The sequence below is a fragment of the Brachyistius frenatus genome, unplaced genomic scaffold, assembly GCF_029030835.1.
Source record: "Brachyistius frenatus isolate BFR_SWC_R1_liver_20210118 unplaced genomic scaffold, ASM2903083v1 Contig_36, whole genome shotgun sequence".
NCBI lineage: Eukaryota > Metazoa > Chordata > Actinopteri > Embiotocidae > Brachyistius > Brachyistius frenatus.
This window is the reverse complement of record NW_027210635.1, coordinates 73,231-99,830: the sequence shown is the minus strand read 5'-3', so window position 1 is coordinate 99,830 and position 26,600 is coordinate 73,231. Positions and strand designations below refer to the sequence as shown.

At 42.0% G+C, this 26,600-nt stretch overlaps 1 protein-coding gene across 13 annotated transcripts in view; it reads right to left on the bottom strand.

Annotated features, from left to right (window-relative positions):
* Positions 1–26,600, bottom strand: part of cacna1aa (calcium channel, voltage-dependent, P/Q type, alpha 1A subunit, a) — a 66,882-nt gene that overhangs the window by 16,006 nt on the left and 24,276 nt on the right. For 10 of the 13 annotated variants that reach the window (XM_069701089.1, XM_069701096.1, XM_069701099.1 and 7 more), the window contains 18 exons: positions 26,211–26,340; positions 25,693–25,752; positions 24,760–24,866; positions 17,487–17,586; positions 17,110–17,270; positions 16,746–16,886; positions 16,452–16,653; positions 16,188–16,352; positions 15,774–15,884; positions 13,412–13,495; positions 9,559–9,675; positions 9,326–9,391; positions 8,912–9,009; positions 8,587–8,737; positions 7,937–8,064; positions 5,721–5,817; positions 849–954; positions 174–281 (listed from right to left, as the gene is read on the bottom strand). In XM_069701089.1, the coding sequence (XP_069557190.1) occupies positions 174–281; positions 849–954; positions 5,721–5,817; positions 7,937–8,064; positions 8,587–8,737; positions 8,912–9,009; positions 9,326–9,391; positions 9,559–9,675; positions 13,412–13,495; positions 15,774–15,884; positions 16,188–16,352; positions 16,452–16,653; positions 16,746–16,886; positions 17,110–17,270; positions 17,487–17,586; positions 24,760–24,866; positions 25,693–25,752; positions 26,211–26,340 (2,132 nt within the window). Of the gene's footprint in view, positions 1–173; positions 282–848; positions 955–4,620; positions 4,718–5,720; positions 5,818–7,936; positions 8,065–8,586; positions 8,738–8,911; positions 9,010–9,325; positions 9,392–9,558; positions 9,676–13,411; positions 13,496–15,773; positions 15,885–16,187; positions 16,353–16,451; positions 16,654–16,745; positions 16,887–17,109; positions 17,271–17,486; positions 17,587–24,759; positions 24,867–25,692; positions 25,753–26,210; positions 26,341–26,600 lie in introns of all 13 variants that reach the window. The other 3 variants (XM_069701091.1, XM_069701093.1, XM_069701102.1) reach the window with 1 other exon arrangement.

Below are 26,600 nucleotides of genomic sequence, written 5' to 3'. Positions count from 1 at the left end.
TGTGTGTGTGAGGTGATGTGCCGGCTGATTCAGAGGGTGCGGCAGTGAGAGAGACTGGCTGAGAGAAGCGAACCTCAGGTGGCGTGAAGAGAAACAACGTCGGAGCACTGGGTGGCACGAGGTGGTCGAATCGAGCCGCGCTGCTGTGCCTACACCCACGCTCTGCAACTTACACTTGTGCGGTGTAACCAGCAAATCCAGGGTCTTCTGCGAGAGGTTGGGCCAGATGGCCATCATCTCTTTCCTCAGCTCGGCGTCCATCTGGTGCTTGTCGATGCCACCTAGTTTGGTCATAACCAGCACATGCATGCACACGTGCAGATACGTGCACAGATGCATGGACATCCGTGCCCAAGTAGGTGGACACAAATGAAGATGCATACAAAAATGCACATTAAAAGGTTGACCCATACACACAAAAGCCCACACGTCAGTCATAACCATTCAGATAGATAAAAAGAGGTATAAGACAAGACATACGAACATGAAAACAAACAGGAAAAAAATATGTTTTAATTAGTGAGGTAATAATAATTATGATCAAGTCATAGCTGCACTGAAAACTGTACACAGGCTGTACACACACTTGTGGCAGCATCTTGATTCCCCAACCTTCAGGCTCACAAACAAATTATCAACATGCTACACATAGGATCTCCACAGCCATAGTAAAGCACACTATACATAAGCTATGGAAGGAGAAGCGTCGCAGAGAGCTGAAGGTTTCTGGATTCAGCCCAGAAATAGCACCAAGAGCTCCACTAAGGTCAGAATAAGAAAAAAAAAGACAAGAGAGCTTGTGATAATTGGACCAAAGCATGTAGGGAGGGATCGGAAAGCTTCCGTACCCTTGGCGATCTTGATGTCCAGCGCAGTGCGGATCAAGGCCATGAGAGTGGAGTTGAAGTGGACCGAGTTGTCGTCGGCCACAGGCAGATCCATACGGAGCAGCCTCTGTGAGAGAGCCAGTGAGCAGTGAGAAAACTGTGGGGGAAGCAGGGTGAGTGTGGAACCTCCAGGTGACAAGGGGAAGGGGCTCAGAGGGAGGCAGGGAGGGGAGCGGGGAGAAGGTGGGAGTCTGAGGTTGGAGGAGCTGCTCATTGCATCTGCAGCAGGCACTGACTGGGTCTGTCTGTCATAGCTCAGACTGAGGTGCCAAATTAGGCATACTTAATTTTCAGAGCTGCAGTAACAACACATTCTCAGTAATTGTTTTGTGATGTGAAAGAACCTGTGAGGACCAGAGTGATCAATGAAAAACCTTCCATCGAGTCACACACTCATTTATTTGTCAGTTTTATTCTGTGTTTCTTGACATCCAAAGGACCTCACAGGTTCATTATGCATGCAGTCTCAAGCCTTCAATGACAAAAACGGAGGACCGGCTGAGCAGCAGCTACTATTATCCACAGCTCCCCCTAGAGGTTTGGAGGTTCACAGTGAACACAACAGAGACCAGAAGATAAACCAAAAACAAACCGAGCGACTGCTCTGAGGAAGAAGAACACTTTGTTTTTCGTTTATCGGTTTGATCAGTTGTAGGTCTTGTTGGTTGGTAATAGAACCAGACAACACAAAGTCACACACCATCTCGCAGAGTGACGTTCGTGCGTGTTTGGTGACATAAGACGGCAACCCGGCGACAACCCAGACATGCAGTGCCTCATCATGCCTCCCTCCCCACATTCCGATTAAAAGCCTCTCCTTTAATCCATTTTACCCCAAACCCTTCTTGCACATCCCGCCCGCATGCAGCATGCAGTGCACACACAATATGCCTCATAGGACAAGCAGCTGTGCAGCTGTACACTGAAAGCATCCTCTGTTGGCGACATTAAAATGAGTTTGTGAGATTTTTTTTTTAATGTGGCTGTTACAGGAGGCAATAAGAAAATTTGTAGACGATGGGGCTATGCTGAAATGATAGCACAAGTGGCCCTACTGCTAATTTTCTGATGTCTAATGTGTGAACAATGGATACAGACTTAGAGGGTTAATAGGTGAGAGAGAGCAGCGTTCTGTGGAAAAAGAAAGAAGGGGAAAAAAAAAAAAGCCCACGATGGAAGTGTTGTTTTGGTGCATAATGATTTTTCAGGTGAGAATGTAGGAAATATGAAGTGGGAATTTTTTTTTTTTTTCTGCCAGAAAAAAAACAAAAACAAGAATTGAAAGGGAAAGTTTAAGAGAAAGAGATGATAAAGAATTAAATGTTATGAGCTGGAGCAAAAGTAAAAGTGACAAAAAATGAAGAAACAAAACAATGCAAAGAAAAAATTGAAATAAACATCACCATACTTAGTTGGCTGTGTCTGTAAAAAAAAAAAAAAAAAAAAAAAAAAGCTGTCCTTTCTGAAGGCTCTGCTGCCTCTCTTCAGGACAGAGATGATCGAAGGTTAACAACAGTGGACCTACATGGGTCATTGTTCTGTGGACTGGTTGGAGGGGTCAAAGGTTTGGATCTCTCATTGGCAAGTGTTTTGGGGAAGTGGTAGGGATTGTAAGATATAAACACAGAAATGGTGGATTTCTGGACAATTGATCTAGTAGTATGTATCAAAGCATGCATGAAAAGCATGTTAGGTTGTTGAGCGGGGGAAACTGAGGTTGTTGTTTTTGTTTATTTCAGGAAGGAGGCTTATAGTTGATAAATAGTTTGAGAATACAAATTAGGAGAGAAAGAAAAAGAAGGAGGTTGGCAGTGTTCGGGGTTAAAAATAAAGATATGATAAAGTGAGAAAGAGACAGAGATAGAGAGCTAAAAAAACCTGGGTCAAATAGTACAGTTTAGACCCCCGAGGCAGCAAGCTTTAATTTCTTACGAGCTCATAGATATAGATTTCCATACAGGACAATTACCATAGACTGTTAAGTCAAGTAGCCTATGATAAATAATCTTGCAGCATTTCCTTGACTGACACGCTATAAATCAACCCCATGTTTAAGCCTTATCCATATACAATTGGAAAAAGTGTATAATGTCAGTATCATTTGACCCAGGTCTGTTGGAGAAGGAAGGGGAGGTGAATAAAGCAATGGTTAGCAATGGAGTAATCTCCTGTGCCTACAGGCCTTTTGGCTGGTAGCCCCCTGAGGCTCACAGTGATCCGCCAATGATTTTTCAACCTGATCACAAGAGGAGTTCCAAGAACATGTTGTAACATGAAGGTAAATGTGTCATTATTATTCTTTCTATTTGGATAATTGGTGTAAGATTCCTTGTGTCTGTGTTGTACTCGACAGACAGGGGCGTGTGCAGGAGGGAGGTGGTGGTGGAGGTGGTGATCGGCCATGCAGAAGGCAGGTGAGGGAGTGTATGTATGTGTGGGGAAGGGAGCAGTTTGCAGAGATGAAAGGGAGGGGGCTGGAAACAGAATAGAACTGCATTGACGACAGAACCAAAGGACAAAGAGAAGATTGGACTTGCAGATAGAAAAGGCTGCTTGGGGGCTTGGAGCTGCTACATGAAGGGTGACAGAAAAAGAACTGCTTCTGTATGGCAACCAAAGGCTCTCTGAGGAAAACACATCACTGACACAAGCCCTTCTGCTCTCTCTACCATGAAAAATAACAGAAAATATCCACGTGTAGGTTGATGTGACCTCATTCTGGGTGTGTTTCTGTGTACGTGTGTGTGTGTGTGTGTGTGTGTGTGTGTGTGTGTGTGTGTGTGTGTGTATCCGCCTCATCCACAGGATGGAACGAGTCGGAGGACAGAAGTCTAGCGGTCCTTCCAAGCCCTGCTGCACACGCATGCTTCTGTGTAAAAGTGTGTGTGTTTAGAAGTGCCTACCTGCATGGAAAGTTTATCATTAATATGATTTAATTGGTTTCATACAAATATGTCTAAGTAATTGCATTAATCTGTACACTTACTACCATCACTCTATTTGCAAAATAGTTAGAGCCCAACCGATTTGATTGGCTGATTTTAGCCTACCACAAATATGTTGCTGTTGGCGTAAGTTGGCTGATATGCACCAATATATATATTTTTTTCAACTGAACAAAATGAAGAAAAAGATGATTGGGGTACATTCGTAACTGTACCATTTGTTTTTGTTATGATTAATAATGATTAAATTCTCATGAAGTTTACTATTTCAGTGCACATATACTGTAAAAAAAATAATACTGCCTCCATTACATGGCTTTGTCACAAGTGTCAAAAGTGTCACTTGAAGAAAATGTGTTCAGAAAATTGGTTGATATCAATATCAGAATTTTTTTAATGCCCTCATATCAGTGTCGGGCATCGGCCCCAAAAATGCGACATCAGTGTCCATCATACACGGTGCAAACGAGCTGAGAAGGTCCCTCTTTTTCGTCCCCTCCTGTGGATATACACCCCCACCTCTAACCTTTCAACCTAATGGTCTTGCCACTGCCGCCACCCCACCAATCCCACGCCACCACACAACGCCACAACACCGACCAGCCCACCCTCACTTTCCACGAAAAGAAACAGAAACAGAACCAAAGAAACAATGACACTAAAGTTTACACCACGTGGAGCGTTGATAATCCCTGGCCCCTCCCTCCTATAGAGCCGACCCCCTCCCCCCCCAAAAAAAACCCACGACACCCATGGAAGACTCCGGTGAAGAAGGGGGCCTTTCTGACCTTGTAGGCCACCCGTGCTGGACACCTCTTCCCGAGGCCTAGTGGAGGACACATGTGCCTCAGCATGTCATACATTTCCCTGCAACTGATCCTGCCACTGCATCATCAGCCAGTACCACCACCCCATTAACAAAAGCACAAGAGAGAGAGAGAGAGAGAGAGAGAAAGAGAGAGAGAAGCAGATATTGAGAGAGGGGGGAAAGAGAACGGAAAAGATACAGCAGTAAAAAAAAAAGAGATGGAGGAGATATAGTTGAAAAAGAGAGGAGATATTAGCGAGAAGGGGAGAATGACAGAGAAAAATGACCAAAACAAAGTAACAAAACAACAGAAAAGACAAGGTTATTGAGCTGATTTGGAGAGATTGTGGTTTTGTGGCTTTTGTTTGAGCTACAGTTCTCTCTTAACAGTTTGTCATGACAAAACAGAGAGGGAGTAAATGACAAGAGAGAAGGGAGACAACAAGAGGGATCTGAGGATTGGACTTTGAAAAGTAAATATTCTCTTGTAGATAATTCTGTGCAAGCAAAGACAAGATACAGCATATGTGTGAGTGCGTGTGTTTGAGTGTGTACGTTTGCACAGAAGAGCAGGGCAGAGCTTGACAGCAGGCACCAAGCTGCTCCTGCTCGGATGAGAGAGGGGAGGAAGAGGAAGGGGTGTCAATGCAGTTTCTGTCTTTCCCCCAACCCCCAAATACTAAGAACAATGCAACACTACAGTGGGCAACCGTAGCTTGCTACATTATAGCCATGGCTCCACAGCAAGCAAAAGAAAAAGATATTCATAAGAAAATTAAAAAAATAAAAATAAATTTACTTTACAATGTGATAAAACGTCTAAATGTGGATTTTTGCCCCCACCCCCCATTTCAGTTAGTGCATTTCACATGCTTCTCTGGGTGTCTGCATTGTCCCACACATTCTCTCAGCAGTTCAGAATGCAAGTCGATAATGGTGGAAAAAAAAAGAAAAAAAAAAAAAAGAAGTTGTAAAGTGTAAATGAAAAAGAAAAAGAAAAACAAAGCAGCATTCACTCCATTCCTGGATGCTATGGCTAGCAAGTGTGGTTGAGAGGTTTTGTTTGAATGGAAGTCAAACCTTGCAGGCCACCCTATGGGGACATTTCTTGCCTAAGCCGAGAGGCGGGTCGATAACTCGTAATAAACTGTACATGTCCTTATAATGTATGCGCCCGCTGCAAGAAGAATACAGGGGAGTTAACAAACACACGCATACACACAGGGAAGAAACACACGCACACACACATCCAGAAAAAAAGAGAGAACATTGGGAGGAAGAGCACAAGAGTGACAAGAACACAGTATCTGAAAATACTTTACAAATATTTAAAAAAGGACTCTTGAGACACTTGAATACAACACACAAATAATAAACACATCACTTCACTGCATGGCACATTGTTTCACTTTACAAAGCCCTCGTCCTTTGTTCTCTCGTTTTTCTTTCTTCTTTTACGCCTTTAGTTTGACACCCCTTTCCTTCTGCTTTTTGAACCATCCCCTAACTGCATGTGTGCACAATGTAATTGATGGCATCGCAAACAGACTGGAAAACCACGTGCTTGGTAAAAAAGCTAATTGCCTAATAGGTGCTTGTGGAGTGCAGATCCCCTCCCTCTTAAATATGTGTTCAGTGTCAGCCATGTGTCTTCTGTTCCCTGTGCAGCAGTGTTCATTTCACAGTCTGTAATGTAGTGGTCGAAAAATAGCTCGTTAGTCTCAAGGTTGTCACAATTGTGCAATGCGCACAAAGGTTAAAAAGTTATAGGCAGATACATTTTTATACATTTCTAAAAAGTCTCTATTGATTATACAACATGTAGTTATTCTCCAGAAATCTGATTGGTCAACTGTACATTCGAAACGTGCTCAAATCAGCATAACAGCACACCCCGCTCTTCAATAGAAAATATTACTTTGCCGTCTCCATGGCAAATATATATAATTGGAATTGAATTTCATATAATATGCAATATAATTTAGTTTTTACTTGTGATAGGCCTATTAAATGTGACCCATTTGACGAAATCGGGTCTTTCTTTGTCCTTTTTTGTCGCTGACAGCACCCTTACCGTAATACCACGGATAGTCGTGCACTTAAAATCCAAGCGCCGGCTCACTCGACCGCAGTCCAGTGAGTGGGTGACACGGCGATACTATCTTAAAAATATATGTGCCCATGGATTTCTTCTTTTTCAGCCTGTGGCCTACAGCCTATTTTCAGCCGTAGTTACAATAAGATTGAGCTCGCAAAAGCACTTTTGTGAATCTTCGTGTTGAATCTATTCAGTTTGAAAAACAATCTCGAGAAAGCTTTAAAGCAGACTTGAAATTGTCTCTGTTGCTAGGTCGTAACTAAGGGTTGGCCTACTTGCTGGAGAAGTAAACTCATTGACGTCATTAATTGGCACGACCGTGATACGGTCAGTGCCGAGGTCCTTAATTTAATTATCTACTTTCTCTTAATTAAAGAAAGCCCTAACTTCTCAATGATCTATCTTTCCTTCTCCTTCGTCTTCTTTTCCTTTTATTTCACATTTTCCTGTTTATAGAAGTCTATGTGCCGTTTACAGGACAGCATGAGGGCAACACACAGGCACTGGAATGCAGTTACCATGAAACTTAGCATGTCTACAGTAGACACTCAGACTACAAGGACGTTTTTCTTTGGGGTGTAGACGTTGCCACATTAAGTTTTTAGCAGTATACCGATTCCAGATGAGGGAGAAGGTCCGGGAAGGGGTGAAGGGGGATCTCAGGACAGTTTACAGAAAGAGGGGAGGCAGGAGAGGAGAAAGGGAGGGGCTGTACGGCATGAGAGAGATAACCAGATGCCTGATGAGGTTATACTCCGATCCGTCACAGCCCGCTTGCAGCTTTTTCGCCAGAACATTAGTTTGTTTTAACTAGCGGACGCTTGTGCTTTGTTCATTTCTGTATTTTTCTATGCCATATAAAATATTGAAAAAAAAAAAAAAAAAAAAAACATCGGCAAAATGGTTGAGAAGTTGCTGCTTGGGTCTTTCTCTGTGTGAGCAATCTTATTAAAACAACCACATAAAACATACAAAAATGCATTTCATGTGTCTCAACGTGGGGTTGTAAGATACATAGATAGATACTTTATTTATCCCTCAAAGGGAAATTTTAATAGTTGTCTTGGTAGTTGTATGTAGACTGCATGCACAATTTTGTGTTCATAAATATGTGTGCAAATACTTCTACACGCATTACAGTTGTGTTTTCTTGTACATGTGTATATCTGCAGCTGAGTGTGTGAATGTTACCACTCACCAAGCAGCAGGATCATACTCGGCCCATATCCTGACATACTCATCCAGATGGTGAGGTCCCAGTATGGATGAATCTCTAGTGAGGTACTCAAAGTTGTCCATGATGACGGCCACAAACAGATTCAGCATCTACACGTGTGGGCACACACACACACACACACACACACACACACACACACACACACACACACACACACACACACACACACACACACACACACACACACACACACACACACACACACACACACACACACAATGGTAGGAAAGTTAAACTTCCCATCTGACAAATAGCCACTCACATAATTACGTAGTGAATTACTGATTCCTGTTTTTAGCCGGAACTAAAAGACGGTGAACAAATTGACAATAAAGATGGACATTTCTGCTCAGATTAAATTCAAAACAAATTTTAAGTTTTCATCTGGAGTCTTGGCATTTGGAGCATCCTGCCGGAAGAGATTATGCTGACATAAACAGGGCTTTCTTTTTACAAAAACATTTTTAGATGCAGCTAATACAATCTTCTAAAAGCTGCATCTGCTGTATTGGCATGGTGTACAAAATACAATCTGTATATCAAATGTTTTATGCTTTTCGAGTGATACTGGATCAAAAGTATAGGGGCAGGGTGTGGAAGTATGTGCTCACCAAGAATGAACAGAAGAAAATGAAGGAGACAAAGTAGAGGTAGGCAAACTGGCTGCCACACTCCGGCTCTGGATTCCCTGCCAGTAAGTCGCATTCTTTACCTCCCAGACACGACAGCATGATCTCGTGCCACGCCTCTCCCGTCGCGCTTCTGCAGACGCAAAAAGAGACTTCTTGATTTGTCAAGAACTTGAGGAAGTTTGTCAATCTCAAACATTTGTTCGGAGGACAAAAGGTGGACCCAGATATGCATGGAAATAAGCAAAAGTGTAATGTATAGACTATATACAGAGACCTTCACACACACACAGACACATATAAGCACCTAAAGAGAAGCATCAGAGCCATAATGAAGGTCCTGAAGTTGTTGTGCTGGTTGATGGCACTCTCTCCTTCCTCTTCGATGGCAATATTCCCAAACAGCTGTCAAACACAGTCAAAACAGTTGACACTGAAAAACAGACTGTAATTGCTAATCTGTGAGTTTTTAGGCCGTCTTTGACACCAAATCACGCAGGGCTAAGGAGTTTGACTCTGAAACTTTACGACACACATGCCGTTGTCTCTATTTCCATAATCTTCCTCCTCCTCCTCCTCCTCCCATCATGCACCAAATCCTTATGACTATTATCATCACCATCCTCATTCTCCTTCTCTACCGTGTCCTCCTCATCATAATTATCCTATAAAACATATTTAATGCATCCCAAAAGCACTGTAGGTGGAGGCTCTCACCCACCTGCATTCCAATGATGGCGTAGATGAAAAACAGCATGGCAATGAGGAGGCAGACATAAGGCAGAGCCTGAGGAGAGACACATTCATCGTTTGGTATTAAGCTGGTACGAAGTGAGAAAAGTGCACTGCACACGATACAAAAGATTGCACCTACGTACGTGTACATTTTGAACATGTAAAGTCTACACATGTGAATGCATATGTGTGCGTTATGCTGTATAATTGGAAGTTAACCTTGAAGGACTGAACAAAGGTCCAGAGCAAGATGCGGATGGTTTCTCCCTGCCTCAGCAGCTTGATGAGACGAGCTGCCCTGAATAGCCTCAGGAAACTTAGGTTGATGAAATTATTCTACAGAACAGCCACAACATAACCAGAGAGGGAGAGATATATGGAGAAGATGATGATGGGAGAGTGAAAAAAAAAAATAAAAAAAAGGGGGAAATAACAGAGGAAGGTGAAAGAGAGGGGCGAGGGTTGGAATAAAAGGAAAGAAAAGTTAGTTGGACTGCAAAGTGTAAAAACTATTTTCCTCAGACAACCAAAACATACAAAAATTAAAGGAAAAACAGTCAAACTCAAGTAAATGGAGATTCAAACTCAATACAAACGAAAGAATCGGGAGCCAAACAAGTCAAAGCAAACCAAACTAAAATCAGCAAGGCTCCAACAAGCTTTTCATACCCAGTAAGGTCAACAAAACAGAACAATACAACACAGGGGAAAGGAAATCATCCAAATCTAACTAGTTGTATCTAATTGGGATATATCATTAGTAACTGTGGTAGGAGAGGTGAGTAGTTAGAGTGCAGGGACGTCAGGACATTTTCTTGGAAAGACAACCAAATGCACTAATTCTCTCAAGGCAAAATATGCAATTTTTCTTTTTTTTAAATGAAGCAAGCCCACAGCATGCAGATGTGAACTGTTACAAGGCAAAGCATCAAATCAGCTCATGCACCATCCGAAGGGATTGACTGTGACAGACAGTAGCGCTGTCACAGCCAAGTAAGAACCTGGTTCAAGGACCAACGAAAGTCATTATATCTTTGGCTAACTTTAGGTTTCCATATGTTCAGTCTCATCGGCTTCATTATGTGGCTTACAAACTGCATTTAAGTTGAGACATCATTGTGGCAATTACAAGTGACTTTAATTTGATATTTTTTCATTTTTTCCACTTTTATTTATTTGAAAAATGAAACACAATATCGATTTATATGAAATCTAATTTTATAATATGTATATCATTATATATATATATATTTTTTTTTTCAACTGTTCACAACAGTAAAGAACAAAATACGGCAGTTTAGTGCTCGAAAGGAACTGGCAGCAGCACATGCAGGTTCCATTTACAATACGACATGTATTACAATGCTTTGAGTATGTGTGTGTGTGTGTGTGTGTGTGTGTGTGTTGTGAAAATAAAGAGTTCCTGCCAAAGACATGCAACGGGCAGCATGCATCACTTGTTCTCTCTGCCACAGGCAAAGCTTTGGACTCACTCTGTCGTTACTGGAAACACTCTCCCAGTCACTGTCATATGTATGTGTGTGTGTGTGTGTGTGTGTGTGTGTGTGTGTGTGTGTGTGTGTGTGTGTGTGTGTGTGTGTGTGTGTGTGTGTATTGTACAATGGCTAATCTCAATGGACAGATGTAGCAATCTATTTCAGTTTATAGAGTCCGATCCTTTACAAACTGTTAGTTTTCAGTAAAGGATACAAATACACTGTATATACTGTGTATATATACAGTGACTGACAGAGAGGCAACAAATAAAAATGTAGAGCTCACTCAGAGATGAGGTCTCTGAGTGATGGGAGTCAAGCACAGCACGCACATTTCACAGCCATTGACCAGGATGCAGTTAAAAGAGATGCAGTAAAATAAGATCTCCAAAAAATTACAAACCATCTACATGTGGATGTTGCAGACATATGGTTTATAGCAGCAAATTTTTGGATTTTTGGTTGGTTCGAAGAACAACCACACAGATTGACCAAGCCGGTTGTCATGGGTGGACACAGAGGATTCATAGTGCATTTTGATTGGACGGAATCACAGCAAGTAGTAGTTGTTGGGGGGGAGGAGGGGGATGGGGCGAAGTAGATTACAGTAGGTCGTCGTTAAGTTTGTGGACGATTTAAAGAAAGCATGTAAAAAGATAAAAACAAAGAAAGAAATCAACGGTCATTACAGAGACATATTAGCACATCAGCTGGTGTCTGTCTGCAGATTTATACAATAATAGCAAGAATCAAGATGGCAGGGTATTTTTGTAAAAATGTAAATAAATATCCATCATTTTATGTCAATATAAAGATCAGCTCGTCGCAGAAATAATGACTAGAATTTGACTGGCGAATAAATTCAATTTAAGCCTCGAGAGGGCTTGAATCATTGGCGTCCCCCCCGCTTCCTCAGACAGAACTGTGAGGTCACAGGGATTCGTAACTTTGCTCTCGAATCTTGGTCGAGCATTTACTGTACAAATCTGACATTCTTGGGCATAACCTTTTGAATTGCTTTGAATCAAAGCTATCCAAGAGGTCGACACATCTCTTCAATACAGTTTATGTCTTCCATTCCTACCAAGTTCTACCTGAAATTCTGTATGACTTCAATCCTAAGGCAACAAGAGGCAACTTTTAAGGTGTGTTCAGACAGCATATTTTCACCCTCCATTATTCGCACAGGTTATTCACCCCAAACAGTCAATGTTACAATTGTTAAATGGTAGCTCTGAGCTAGCTCATGAGTATGTCTCTCGTTTTTCCTCTCATCTTTCTACATTTGTAAGATGATTCATAAAGTCCCAAGACACATGCTCATTTTTCTTTGCTACAGTTGAAATTTCTTCACCTCAGTTTGCAGCAGCCTGGGCAAATTCATATCTAATCACACCGATACATCAACGCATCTTTGCATTGACTTTGTATGCATCTGAAAATGTTCTATCTGAACACAACTTGAGAATTATTTCTAAATATGATATCTCTCCTGATATCTGCAGCAAAGAGACATTATATACGCACTCACACATACAGACCAGAGCAACACATCATCAGTTCATGCTGTCTCATTCTAGTGTTTCATGTTATCATATACAGTGAACCCTCGCTATAACGCGGTTCACCTTTCACGGTCTCGCTGCTTCACGGATTTGCATCGTGCATTGAAATCACATTACGACTATATGTAACGTAGATATATTTAATGTCCAGTTCTATCTATTTCAATTGTAAAATAAAGGTTACTACTTAACGGATTTCGCCTATCACGGTTTCTATTTGGAACGTAACCCCCGCGAAAAACGAGGGTTCACTGTATATAGCTTTCAGCTTTCAGGTGATCTAAAACAACCTGCTATTGTTACCGTTATCTGAAATAATTGAATGTACGGGAATAAATGGAATGTGTTTTTATTTATGATGGGTATGATTTTAGTGCAATTTGTAGCAACAATGTCACTCTGGACACAAAATATGATTCACTAATTCACCTCTATTTATGACGCTAAAGAAAGGGGGCACAACTTTTCTTTCTCAAATGTTTCATTTTCTTAGTCTAGCTCTTTGTGTAGTCTTATTTTTAAATGGGCCTTCAAGACTTCAGCTGCAGTTAATAACTAAAGTCTGATTCAACTTTAAAGCCCATTTGAGCCACCAGAGCTGCAACCTGATAACATGACTGACTAGTTGGCTGTTCGGAGAAGCTGTCAGCATGCTCCCTGCCTCGCTGTCAGTGGCTCAGTGCTGGCTAGCTGGATCCCACCAACTGGGACAATTATATAAGACTTTCAAGAGATGCTCATGCATGACTGAACAGCGCTAGACTGGAACTCATGCTCTCCCCTTACTCCTTGTCTTGTCTACTGTATGTTTTTTTAGACAGTGTGGCAGATGTGAAAGTCCACAGACGTATGCTGAAGCTCACCTCGCAAATACTTCAGTCAAACTTGCGCAACAAACATACATTGAGCAAACACTGATAGTTTAAGGTCTAATCTGTGTGCATATAGTCTTGATTCCTCAGTACAGAGCATACACATCTTTACACCAACGCCTCAAATCCTGCTACTTACCCCAAGCTCTGTAACCAGGATGTCAGTAATGCTGCCCAGAACTGTCACACAGTCAAAAATATTCCAGGCATCTTTGAAATAATTCTGTGATTAGGACAAGAGAGAGGAGACAGAAGAGAAGGAGTACAAGAGAGAGAGAGAGAGAGGCAACACAGGGACAGAGAGGACAGGAGTATGAAGTGGAAAAAGGAAAAGTATGAGGTGACATGCGGAGAGAGTGACACAGCAGAAGAACATGGATGTGGCAGGGAAGCAGACAAAGAGGAAGTTAGAAAGGAATAGAGGAGATACATATTGACAGAGAAATGGGGCGATGCAAGGGGATGAAGTAAAGATAGACCCACATTGAAATAACAGAGAAAAGGGGATGGTAAGATTAAAGTAATATTAGAAGTAAAATGCACACAAGGTGGAAAGAGATTGAGAGGCAAAGAATGAGAAAATGAGAGAAAGAGAGAGAGAATGTGTGTCAGACAGAATGAGAAAGAAGAAAGTGGACAAAAAAAAACAAAAAAGACATGTCAGTGTCCGACAGGAACAGGAAAGAAATTAGATGAGACAAATGGACCATCAGTGACGGCATGTTGGACGGATGCCAGCAGACAGGCTAAGGACAAATTGTACTGCATCAGAAGACTACAGCAGCCTTCAAACATCACATACTGTAGGTATATTTCTGTATCACACAAATCAATCCAACATAAAGTCACAGTGAATGTTTCCCATTTCAAAAACTTTCATAAAAGTATTGGATATCTAATTACCTCCATCCATATATCTGTTTAAATATATTTATCCACAAATGCATATAATTGTTAATTCTTTTAAAATGTTCTTTTTAAAAGTAGAGCGACTCAAAGAGAAAAGGCCGTGGGACACTCAGGACGAAATTCTAATGAGCGAGCTCTGTTATACTTTTGCTTTTCTACATATTGCCTGAAGCCAAACTGTGCATTAGACAAGTGGAGGGACACGGGAGGAGCCAGGGAGGCGGCTATTAAAATAAACCACCTTGAAACACACACACACACACACACACACACACACACACACACACACACACACACACACACACACACACACGTATGCACACTGACATATCTGGGAGTCGAGGTTAGTTGTATTTACAACAGGCACGTTGAGTGCACTCAAGACTAAAATCTGATTCTGTTTAAACGCCACCCTCTCTGTAATCTTTATGTCTTTTTTTACCGCCTGTATGTCATTCACTCTCTCTCTTCTAATTACTGGATTACCGCTCCCCCTCTATCCTCCCATCCAGGAACAATGTCCTCTGTCCATTTTGTCCTTGTCCACCTCCACTGTAGCTCCAATAACTGCGCACTTTACTGCCGACCTCTGTTAGTGTTTCTTTGCATCTTTGCTTTTTACCTAAAAGAAAAAAAAGAAGCTAATTATTAGTTCCTCCGCTGCCGTTTTCGACATTTTGGTGTCTTTCAGCACATTCAGTACCATGTGAAATTCTTACCAACAATAAAACTATTACAGGACAATTAAAATTAGGGCTGGGTATTGTTAAAACAAAGTTTTGATACTGTTACCAGTACCTTGATTTTGATACCGGTTCCTGAATGAAACATTTTCCTATACCAATTTTATGAGATCCATTTTTAATAAAAAGATAGTAACACTTGGTTTTCTTCTGTTGCTACAATTTAAAAGTGTCCCTTTAACACCTTGAATGTCCCTTTAACACCTTGAATGCAGGCTATTGGTATTCAAACATTTGAACCCTAACCCTAAGTGCCACGCATGCAGGCAATCAGTAGAAACTAGCTGGCAGATGGTGCACAGAGAAGCCTCCAGTTACTGTGCCCAAAAATTTGTATGAAAAGGGCGATACCGGATAGTATCAAAGCAATTCAGTTGGTGCCATAAAAGAATTGAAGTTTGGCACCTTGTCTTAAATTCAATACAAAGCCAAAAAAACTAAACATATAACAACTTTCCTGAGCTCTAAGATCAGGGTGGATGTCAAAGTGGAGTAGATCTGCAAAGAATTTGAGCTGCGGACATCACCAGTTGTTACAAAGAACCTTTTTTTTTTTTTTTTTGTGCTCCATAAAATGTTTCTGGAGTATTTTCCCTTCCAAATTTTTTTTTTTTTTGCGTTCGAGTGAATCCCGGTTTTGATTTCTGCATTTTTGTCTCACGGAGGACATTTTTCATTGTGTCACGATTGTATCGCCTTGTCCGCAAGTCTCACCGCACGTCTTGGTGATCTCTGTACGTACGGCCTTGTGATAATATTAACAGCCGACTCTTATTGTGGCAATTTGACAAAGACGCAGTAGAGCGGTACACCCTCGCCACACACAAACCCGCGCAAACGTACACTCACCAGTACTCCAAAGGCGATGATCTTGAGTACACACTCCATGGAGAAGAGGGAGGTAAACACTATGTTCAGGTTGCCTAACACAGCTTCATAGGTATCAGAAGCTCCGTCGTACTATAAACATAAACACACGCACACGCAGCCGGGGACAGAAAGGAGGGTGAGCGTAAAGACATATAAAGCGACAGATCAGCTCACTCAAACCAGAGTCCTTCAAATGTGAAACAGTACAAACAGCGTCAGTCTAACCAAAAGAGTGTAGGGTGCACTGCATGTTTTTAACTGGCGCAGGCAGCAAGAGCTAAAGGTACAAAGCTAGACAAATGTGAACCTCAGCACCTTAACGGTTGATAGTCCATGTTGTTTATGTTCCTGTTTGTATCACTGTTTTTGTGTTTGTAGCTCGTCGACTTTTACCTTCATCATCAGCACAACGGTGTTGAGCGCGATCATTGCCATGATGGTATACTCAAACGGCGGCGATACCACGAACTCCCACATTTTGTACTGGAAGCTCAGCTTGTTTTGAGGCATATGGCGAGTCAGAGGCCTGGCGTTGATGGCAAAGTCTATACAGGCTCTCTGTCGAAAACAAACAACGAATACAGTTTTTGTCGTTTCCATTTCTCGACCAAAACCTTTTATTCCCAACTCCCCTTTGCTTCCTCAATCCTTCCTCACCTCATTCTTTTCTAAACTGTAGTCCTCCATCATCTTGTCTCCTTGTTCTTGGAAGGTGATGATAATGAGAGCGACGAAGATGTTGACGAAGAAGAAGGGGAAGACCACGAAGTACACCACGTAAAAGATGGACATTTCCATCCTGTATCCTGGGCTCGGGCCCTGGTTCTCATAGGTCGCATCCACTGAATGTTTCAGCACCCTGAATGTTTCGGAGACAGGAACAGGAGGGCGTTACGGCTCGTCACAAACCACGTGTGCCGCATGTGACCGCACATCTTCGCGTGTACTCACTGCGGCCACCCCTCTCCGGTTGAAACAGTGAAGAGGGTGAGGAGGGCCCAAGCCACATTGTCGTAGTGGAAATCGTACTTCTTCCACTCCCGCTTCTGCGCCTTCACTTCGTTATCACGTTCATACACCAGATACTCGCCTCTGGAATACACGTCATCAGCACAATGAGTGGAGAGTTGCCTCATGCATTTATATATTTGTGTGTTTCTGAGCAGACACTGAAAATGCAGAGGAAGCAGGAGAGACGCTTGAAGCATAAATCCTATCCTAATTATAACGTGTGAAGGGAGATGAAACCAAATATTATGCCGGCGACCAGAACATTTTCACAGCTCGTGGGAGAGTACAGTTGGTATTTCCTGACCTGCAATCGCGCTCAAACTCTTTGGATTCATCGGTGCAGTAAAAGAAACGGCCCTTGAAGAGCTGAACAGCCACCACAGCGAAGATGAACATGAAGAGTAAGTAGACGATCAAGATGTTGAGCACATTCTTCAGAGAGTTCACCACACAGTCAAACACAGCCTGGGGACGCAGGGGGATGTTGGTTACAGGATGAAAAAACAAACAAGCATTGGATTTAAATGATTTTGACTGTGTGTATTTTGGTCTGGAACTGTGGTGGCAAATTAAGAGGGGTGAGGGGGGGGGATAAGATTTGAACAATTTTCTGGTGGCAGTCAACATATCTTTCATAAGTTTACCCTACTCTGAGGTGAAAGTTTTTCTGCGTGAACCTGCCTTGAGTTTGGGAAGACGTTTAATAGTCTTCAGAGGTCGTAGCACTCTCAGGACCCTCAGAGACTTGATGGTGCTGATGTCTTTTCCCTTACTGCTCCCCCTACATACACACACATTCACACAGACATACCAAACCAAGAAACAGATACAAACACGCACACACAACACACACACACACACACGCACACACACACACACACACACGCACACACACACAAATGAAAAGAGTCAGCAGGTTTTAGGTTACACAGTGCGACAACCTTAGTCCCCTGGAATCCAAAATGGCAGCGGGCAGCCCATTTCTCGACGGCATTTGTGTCCGAGTTAACTCAAAATGAGTAACTGCGTCTGGGGTTTAATACATAGCAACACATGCAGCATTGCTATCATATTACGTCCGCTTCAGCCTCGTTTTTTTTTTTTTTTTTTAAGTGTGGGGTTAGCATTGTAGCTACATGCCAGTAGTAGTGGTGGTGTTTCACGACCACAGTACATGCTATGGGAACAGCTGATATCATTCCTGTCCGAATGCTATCTGGGAGCTCCACTCGTTTTGACACTTTGCGATGTGTTTCGAGGCTTCACGAAGACGGCTGAAGCCTCAGCTCGCACATGCCCAGCTCATGGTGAAATATATTCATGCTGCATTGAAACCTTGCTTTTCCATGCTGCAGCATTTTTTATTTATTTTTTTCATTTAAGCAGCACCTTTGAGTGACGGAGAACTCTATTCTATATCGAGACATTTACAGAGAGAGTTTAGTCGTGATCTCAGCAAGACATAAATAAACCAATATTTTCTGTTAAGAGCGAACTAACAAATGTAAAGTGAAGTGCCCTCCTGCTCCCAACTGTAAACAGTTACCGGGTTAAAAAAAATATATATATATATAACGCCTTAAAATTCAAACACGAGTCGTAATTTGGGAGCGTCACTGTCTTCAAAAGCAGTAGAAAAGGAATTAAATAAACAGCCAAACTCTCTCTTTTGATGACTCAGTTCATTTCTATAAGCTCTAAAGTACAAGTAGGATCAGCTGGTTTTACATCATTGTTCAAACAGCATGGAATCTTGTCTTATAGGGCTGTTTGCCAAGACAAAGATATTTTAGCGAGCATCTCTTGATGAAATGCTGAGCCAAACCTCTGTTTTATCAGCACTTTAGCTTTCTAGGTACAGGTGTACCTGCTCTTTTGTCAAAGGTATAAACTTACAAATTTAAGAACTAAAAACAAGCCAACTACTTGATAAACTGACTATGCACTAAGTACATGTCCAAAGAAGAAAAAGCATTACAGGAGTTAGCTGATGCTAAAAAAAAAAAGAAAAAAGGTTGCTCTGTAAAAAGCAAAATCATAAGGTCTGTCTATTAAATAATTGTCCAACTTCTCAGCATGATGTAAAACTAAACTTTATAGTAGTTTTATTGCCCTAATTTATCAAATGCCTCACTTATTCAGTGTAAAGATCAAGATGAAGTGATTAAGTTCAAAGGTCATTGAAAGTGGTCCTTAGGGGAGACGGCAGCTGTGTGTATAGCTGCCTGTGTCTTACAGCTGTTCCACCAGATGGTAGACTGCTGGTGGTTGTGTGCATGTGTGTGATTTTGTGTGTGCAAGTCTTTACTTGTGTGTATGGGAGTGTGTGCTGGTGTGCACGTGTGAAGAACTCCTAGTTTCTAAACATTTTTTTCTCTTTTTGCTGTAGCTGTGTGCCTTTGTTTGGTCAAATTTACAGCAGTCTTTGGACCTAGTTTCTGTCCACATTTATTTCAATATTTTTGTGTGATGCAATACGCTCAAAATATCACTTTGCATCTGTGTGATTGAGATAATATGGAGGTTTAGTTTTGTTTTGAGTCGTTTGAGGAGTTGTTCCATGGTGAACAATGGAAAAAGGGAAGAACAGAAGTACACATTTCTGCTGCGATGTGGGATGGTTGACAAGGAAAGAGATGTATAGTCAGAAAAACAGAGAGTGCAGAGGGAGAAAATGAGGAGGAAAAAGAAAGAGAACTTTACCCGCCGCCGCTGCTGTTGGTCCAAACGAAGAGATGAGTAAAGGGTGAGAGACAGCAAGACAAAGGGAGAGGAGACAAAAAAAAGACACCAGGTGGGTGAAGGAAACAGAATGGAACACACAAAAAAAGGAGGAATTTCGAGGAAAAACATCCATGAGAGACAGGGAGAAAGAGAGAACACAAAGCCTCCTTTTTGTTAGATCAACGCTCCCACCTTCACACTACTGTCACTAAATCAAACATACACATGCACCTAAACAGGCACAGTTTAGAAAACAAACTACTGCCCTCATCATTGACACCATGTTGGTGATGGGTCTATTGGCCACATGTTATCATTTCAGTTGTTAAATACCACATATGCATTTTGCAGTGGTAAATCCACTTTTAACACTCCTTTTGAAAAGCATTGATTCACATTAAGGTGAAACCCGAGTCATAATTAAATGCTTAAACCACTCTTAATGAGGACCAACATGCCCGCCTATAAACTCGTTTTACACAGATAATGCCTAAAGAACAAACACTGCCTGCGGTAAAAAAAAAAAAAAAAAAAAAAGAAGCTTTTCACAGTATGCAGGTATGTATCCCTTTAGGCTAAACAGATTCGATAAGTCATCATCTCTGCCTAGGAAGCCTGTCTGAACATGAATCTAGGTCTGACTGCAGAAATATGCAGGACAGCGGCAAAAGTGGTCCAAGACACAGCAGCCCTCAGACCAGACTAATTGGATTAAAGGAGCGATAAACATCTCCAATGAGACTACTGATCCTTTCTGGAGTGCTGTTTGATTCCCACCAATTGAATTAAGGCGGCACTATCTGGATGTGTATGAGTCTGTTCTGATCTCCCCTTCGACCATTAGTGTCGTTAACCCCTACCTGTAGTTAAATCAGACCTTGTTGGCCAGATTAGTTATTATTGGTTGTTAAACATTTCCATATTTCCACATCTGTTTCAAAAATTGTATGACTGCATACACCTTAGTTCATACTGAACATTTCTGCAGGAAGTAGAGTTACTGAGAAAAGAAACGCACATAAAACTGAAGACAGACGTGCGGACAGATGTATATAGTATACACACACAGAAACACAGATTTAAGTGAAATAAGGAGGAAAAGTGTTAGGGAAACACACAACACGCATATAAAGATGATTCAGAAAGAATAACTGGGGTAAAATCCAGTCTTATAAATGGAGCACCGCCACTAGAACCCTGGAGCACCTGCCTTGTTGATGATTTCTTAATTCAGCTGCAGGCATACAATGCACTACAGAACAAAGAAGTAACAGGTGTTTGGTTTTCTGCTATTTCTTAATTCAAAAATGTGTGCTCATATCGCCACAGATAAGCTGCAAAAACCGAGAGATTGTGTGGAAATTACTGTCAAACAGAGTTTGACTGCAGAGCCGTTTTAAATGGCTGACAATATTTGTGATAAACAGTTACTTTTGTCTCCTCTTCCGAGGTGACATTTTTCATTAACGTTACAGAATTATTCTCCACCACAAACTCAGTGACAGTCACCAACTGATCCATTGACAGTGGTCTTAATGTACCTACATCTCATCCAGCAGTACAAAACAAAATAAATGAAAAGAGAGGCTGTGGTTCCAACCACAAAAGGCGTCCTTAAGATGGTGGGATCTTGCCTTCCTCATTTTCAGGGAAAGAATTTTGAAAGAACTCTTTTGTAAGGACTTTTCTGAGGCCAGAAGGAGGAAGAAGAAGTAAGGGAGATTTTGGGTGTCACTACGAATGAAGAAAGGAGAGAAGGAGTGGTTAAAAAGGAAGAAAGAAGGGGAGACCTCTTTAGCTATTTTAACAACTGTGTGCTTTACTACTGAGTGATCAAGACCTCCAGGACTCCAGGCCAATGGAAAAACTGTTCAAGAGAGTTCTGGAAAGACATTAGAGGATACCATGCTGGGAAAATGCACTGGTGTGGTTTGTTTATTGCTAAAAACCATCAAGATTTAATGAATCCCAATTGAAGTTTTTCAAATCAATTGTGCACAATGAATTTACTTAATTATATTTCTTAGCCATTTCCATTTACATGGATTGAACACCTTACACGTGTATGGGGACAGACTCGTCATTGAGTCTTTGAAAATGTGTTTTAGTATAATTTCAATTCACTTCCGCTGAAATGTAGCCCAGTTCTGCCAGACTATTGGTCACAGCTTCAGTTCACTGTGATTACAGTCCGGAAACCTTTTTGCAATAACGTTTGCACAGCCACTTTAAGGGTTGAGCAAATCAGCGACCGGTGTTGTGGCTGTGTGCGATGTCTAAATTTGTAGCAGTAGTAGGGTTTTGGAAGATATGGTGGTCAATGCCAATTGGTCAAAGCCTGCTCCAATAGTTTCCCAATTAACTCGAGGGCTACACCAAGTAGGATGCAACGACTGGAATTTGGGTCTGGTATCACCAAGCTAACTGAAATGAGTAATATAGTTGAGAATTACTGAAAAATGTGACGTGTCATCAAGTATCTAGGAAACAGTTGCTAATTCACCATCATTGTGACTAAATTTCTAGGACTATATTCAAATAAAATCCAATACAACAGCCCTGCAATGAATCCTCTTTTTTTGAAAGTTTATAATGTTCAAAGAGGTGTCGTCTATTTGACAACTATGTCCAACTGTATAAAAGTTTTAGAGGATGCAGATCGTGTGTATTAGGCTGAAATACATAGAAAAGGATGTCTTTAGAAATAGGATTTATAGCAGAGCCACTATATTGGGATGCATTTGATCACATAGGTGTTCAGATACCCAGAAGCACAAACAGATAACTGGGGAATGAAGCAACCCCCATCCTATATCAATTAACCAACACAAGAAGAGGCTTCATGTCATACAACATGAATGGTGAAGGGAGAGAGTACAGCGGTCTAAAATCACCAAACACACTGTGCTTACAGTCATGATGATTCACTGAGAGCAGACAATTGACTTTTACTGTATTCCACCCTGCATGAGCAGTGTATTACTGTCATAAAGCAACACAGACAACAATTAAACATGGCTTTGGACTCTTATTTGTAGCAACCTGCTGAACTTTTAGGGCCTAGATGATAACGCAAGACCGAAGCTATGCACAAATCGTAACTAAACGTCTTACTTCATGGGTCAACAGGCTCGTGTCTTACAATTTTATTCAGACTGTCAATGCCAATGACTGTTTACATTTACAGCGAGCTGAAGTTGTGCATACGCTCATCACAAGGTGGATTTGCTTTTGGGTAAATTGCAAATGTTCACTTACTTGCACAGTAAACACGTTGCAGGACCGACATCACTAGTGAATCCTTTATTAGTGATCTCCCTTCCCAACCGAAGTGGAGGCGCCGTGGAAGGATGCAAAAAAAAAAAAAAAAAAAAAAAAAAGGGGGGTGATGGGCGAGGAGGCATCCGGGCTTGGCTGGCAGCTAGCCCCTGCGGGCCGGCTGTCTCGGCCATTGTCCTCGCACATGTGCACTCCTTTAGACGGCAAGGTGGATCACATGCGTCTTTTGGGGTCTGCCCAGCGGGACATGAGAGAATGCGGCGTTTGTGTGTGTGTGTGTTCACTGAACCATGGCTCGACGACAACATCCCGGACTCCGCCGTTGGTCTTGACCGGCTAACATTGCCACCGGGCGGACAGAGCCTCAGTTACGGCAGGGAGGGACTCGCGGTGGCGGATCGAGTCTGCATCTACGTTAACGACGCTCGGTGTCGGGATGCTGTGGTTGTTTGCAGACACTGCTCACCGCTGGCGGAGATGTTCATAACCCACCTGCCGAGGGAGTTCGCAGCAGGTGTAGTGCCCCACTCCCCCCCCCAACACCAACACCAAGGACAGGAATGAGGAACAGCTCCAACCGCAAGACCCTGCAGCGCTTCTGATTGATGAACAGCTTCGCCATGAGGCTGACGGGATGCTGGGCTCTCTCTCCCCTCTCTCCCACTCGCCCCATGAAATATTTTGCACTGTGGACCCATATTTACACCACGTTGTCTGTTTTATTGTTGTTGTTGCATATTTTTTCTTTTTATTTGCACACAGTGGGACTGTGAGAAACGGGTTTTCGATCCATCTCAATGTCTGTATGTCATATAGTGGATTGACATTAAATACGTCGAAGTTGAAGTTAAAAACATAATCCAATGCTAGTCGAAATTCTTGCTCTCCATGTGAGCATGCTTCTTGTGTATGCCACATCTACCACCTTTCTCCACTCATGCGTAATTTACACACCGCAGCCTCAAAAACAAGAATATTTGTAGGGCTTATTTGCATTACTGTTTCCTGGAAATACATGTTTATAGTCATCACATTGAATCCAGCACTGCCTCATATTTCTACAGATGACCTGTGTGAGAATTTGTGTAGAGGTTATACAGCATTACCATTTTGAACTTGTATTGTATGCCTTTAGAATATACTAATATCACGTTGCATGACATTTCATGTAGCTTGCAGTCCTGAAGGTCTAGTTTACTTCATATTCTCCCCAACCATGCAAAAGAAAAATCCAAGTTTCGTACCCAGCACAGTACTCACAGCCTAATCCTGAATGTAACTCAGTTATGCAAATAGAACTGCATTTAATCCTGGCAGCCATGCAGATTAAGTAGAGTTTAAGGTACCTGCTTTGTCGTGGTGAGGGTTGTGGAGATTTTTGGAAGTGAGCCCGGCATGACCAGGCCTGGCTTTGCATGGGACTTTAACTCTAGAACGCCCTGGGCACTAAAGGGTTACAGGTGCAAAGGTCGGTCCTCACCTCTCACTCAGGGAAATAGAGGTGGATAGGAAGAGGAAGCTGGGGTACTATTTTCGTAACATGTCGGGGTGTAAGCAGTAGGTGGAGGGGCTTAGAATGAGTTGGGGCAGAGAAATGGAAGGACTGCAGGAGCAAAGGTGAAGGTGAAAGAGAAGATGTAAGGAAATGGCCAAAATTAGAGGATTGGCCATTTGTACCGGAAGCTCAGGTAAGAAAAAGTTGAATGGAGGACTGAGGGGGACAAGAGAATGGAAAACTACGGCGAGAGAGACAGAAAATGTCGGGGAGAGAGAGAGAATGAGAGAACAGAGAGCGGGGGAGAGAGGCGAGGCCAAAAATGCGCTATGAGTGAGTATTGAATAACGGGAGGCTGAACTCCAAGGTACCAGTGAGGCAGCAGACAGCCAGGAGAAGAGGAAGAGCGAAGAGAGAAGAGAGGAGAGGACATGGGGAGGCAGGAGGGAGACTTACGTGAAGGCGAAGGCCACCAGAGCACCACTAACCACTATAAAGTCAAGGATGTTCCACAAGTCCCGGAAATAAGAGCCCTGGTGCAAGACCAACCCCAGATCCACCATCTGGAAGAGAGACAGAAAACATGTATGAGGCACACAATTTGGTCTTGGTGTGCTATAAATGTCATAAGTGTCAGGGCTTTAGACTGCAACAAAAATTGTCTTATTTCTGACCTTTCTTTAAAGTGAGTAAGTTAAAAATTTAACATGGTTGCTTTTGTGAGAGTAAATGATGAGAAGCAGCGAGACACACAGCACATGTGGGATGTATGTTCTGAAAGTCGAGGACACAAACAATCCATTAATCTGTTACTGTCTTCTAAAAATGAAGTGGTCTACAGCAGATTATTTTAAATACAATATTAAGAGGGAGGGGAAGAGGCTAGTGATTAGGGAGAGGAAACGATAGCGAACACAATTGTAGACAATGTGGCCTGTACATTGCAGCCAACTGTTATCGAGTCAAAACAGTTGAAGTTGCACGACGGCAATAAGAAACACAAAATCTGCAGGGACCAATACATGACCTGAAAAATGGTCCCCCTCTTGACTTCTTTTCTTCTGGTAGAAGACGGCTTATAATGTCAGCCACGGCTCGTAGCAGATTCAAATATTTAGAAAATATCAAGTTTTGAGTCACTGTCAATTTTAACATTGATGCAAAACTAGGGAATGAAAATAAAGATAACAATTCATTAGCATGCAAGGTCACTGATTCATACAATGCAGTACCAAAAGAAAGCAGGTGGCACCAACTGACGTGCTGGTGCGAGTTGTGAGACCAACTGTGAAAGTATGCAGCACCGGTGCCACCAGTGGAAAAGTTAGTCTTCCGCCCGTGTCCATTTCAGAGGAAAATGTCCAGTCTTGATTTGGCACACTGCCTTACCTTTATCAGCATCTCAAACGTGAACACTCCTGTGAAGACGTAGTCAAAATAGCGTAGAACCTGCACAAAGAAAAAGATGGACTAATTTGCTGCTGCATCCAGGTACTGGTAACATTAGAAGTAAATGAAAATACTGTACTATGAATTTATTGCATATTTCATATGGCTGTTTTATTACTGGTGGAGGCAGTACTTCAAAAACATACTGTAACTGTTTATAACACCTATAAAAAAAAAACATGCTATACAGAAGGAATCTATGAGTTTGTCTCACTGTGGATGAGTTTGAAAAATGTGAAAATCCTGAAAAATATAACAATTTCTTTGAATTATGTTCTGACAATCAAAATAATGGTAAGAGATTTGACTTATATATGCTTGACTTATATATTTTATGTGATACTGTGGCCATTGGTCCGCCCCATCACATGTAAGACAAAAACAGCCAGCATATACAAAATCATTAGACATCATTCACACAAAAACATTGATACGTGAACATGTATGGACTTTCTTACATTGTTTCGAGGGGATTCAGGCCAGACAGGATCTTCAGCAGCCAGGGCAATACTGCTCATGGCAATGACCAGCAGGATGCACATCTCAAAATAACGCAAGGTGCAGATGTAGTGGCATGCCCGTCGAAACCTAGGAAAACAAACTCATTTGGTTGTCTCTTCCATTAGGGCTGTGCGTACCATTAGATCTAATTTGTGAGTATAATTAGAGCTGTAGTGGAGGCTAAACACATATAAACAAAAATGTACACACCCCAGAATTGCTGAAATAGTGTTTACACAACCCTCCCTCAGCGTATACGGAGACTTTACACCTGTTAATGCGCTAAGAGGCTTGCTCTCTCAATCTCTTCTGCAAGCACGACATCCCTTTAACAGATTATCACAGTG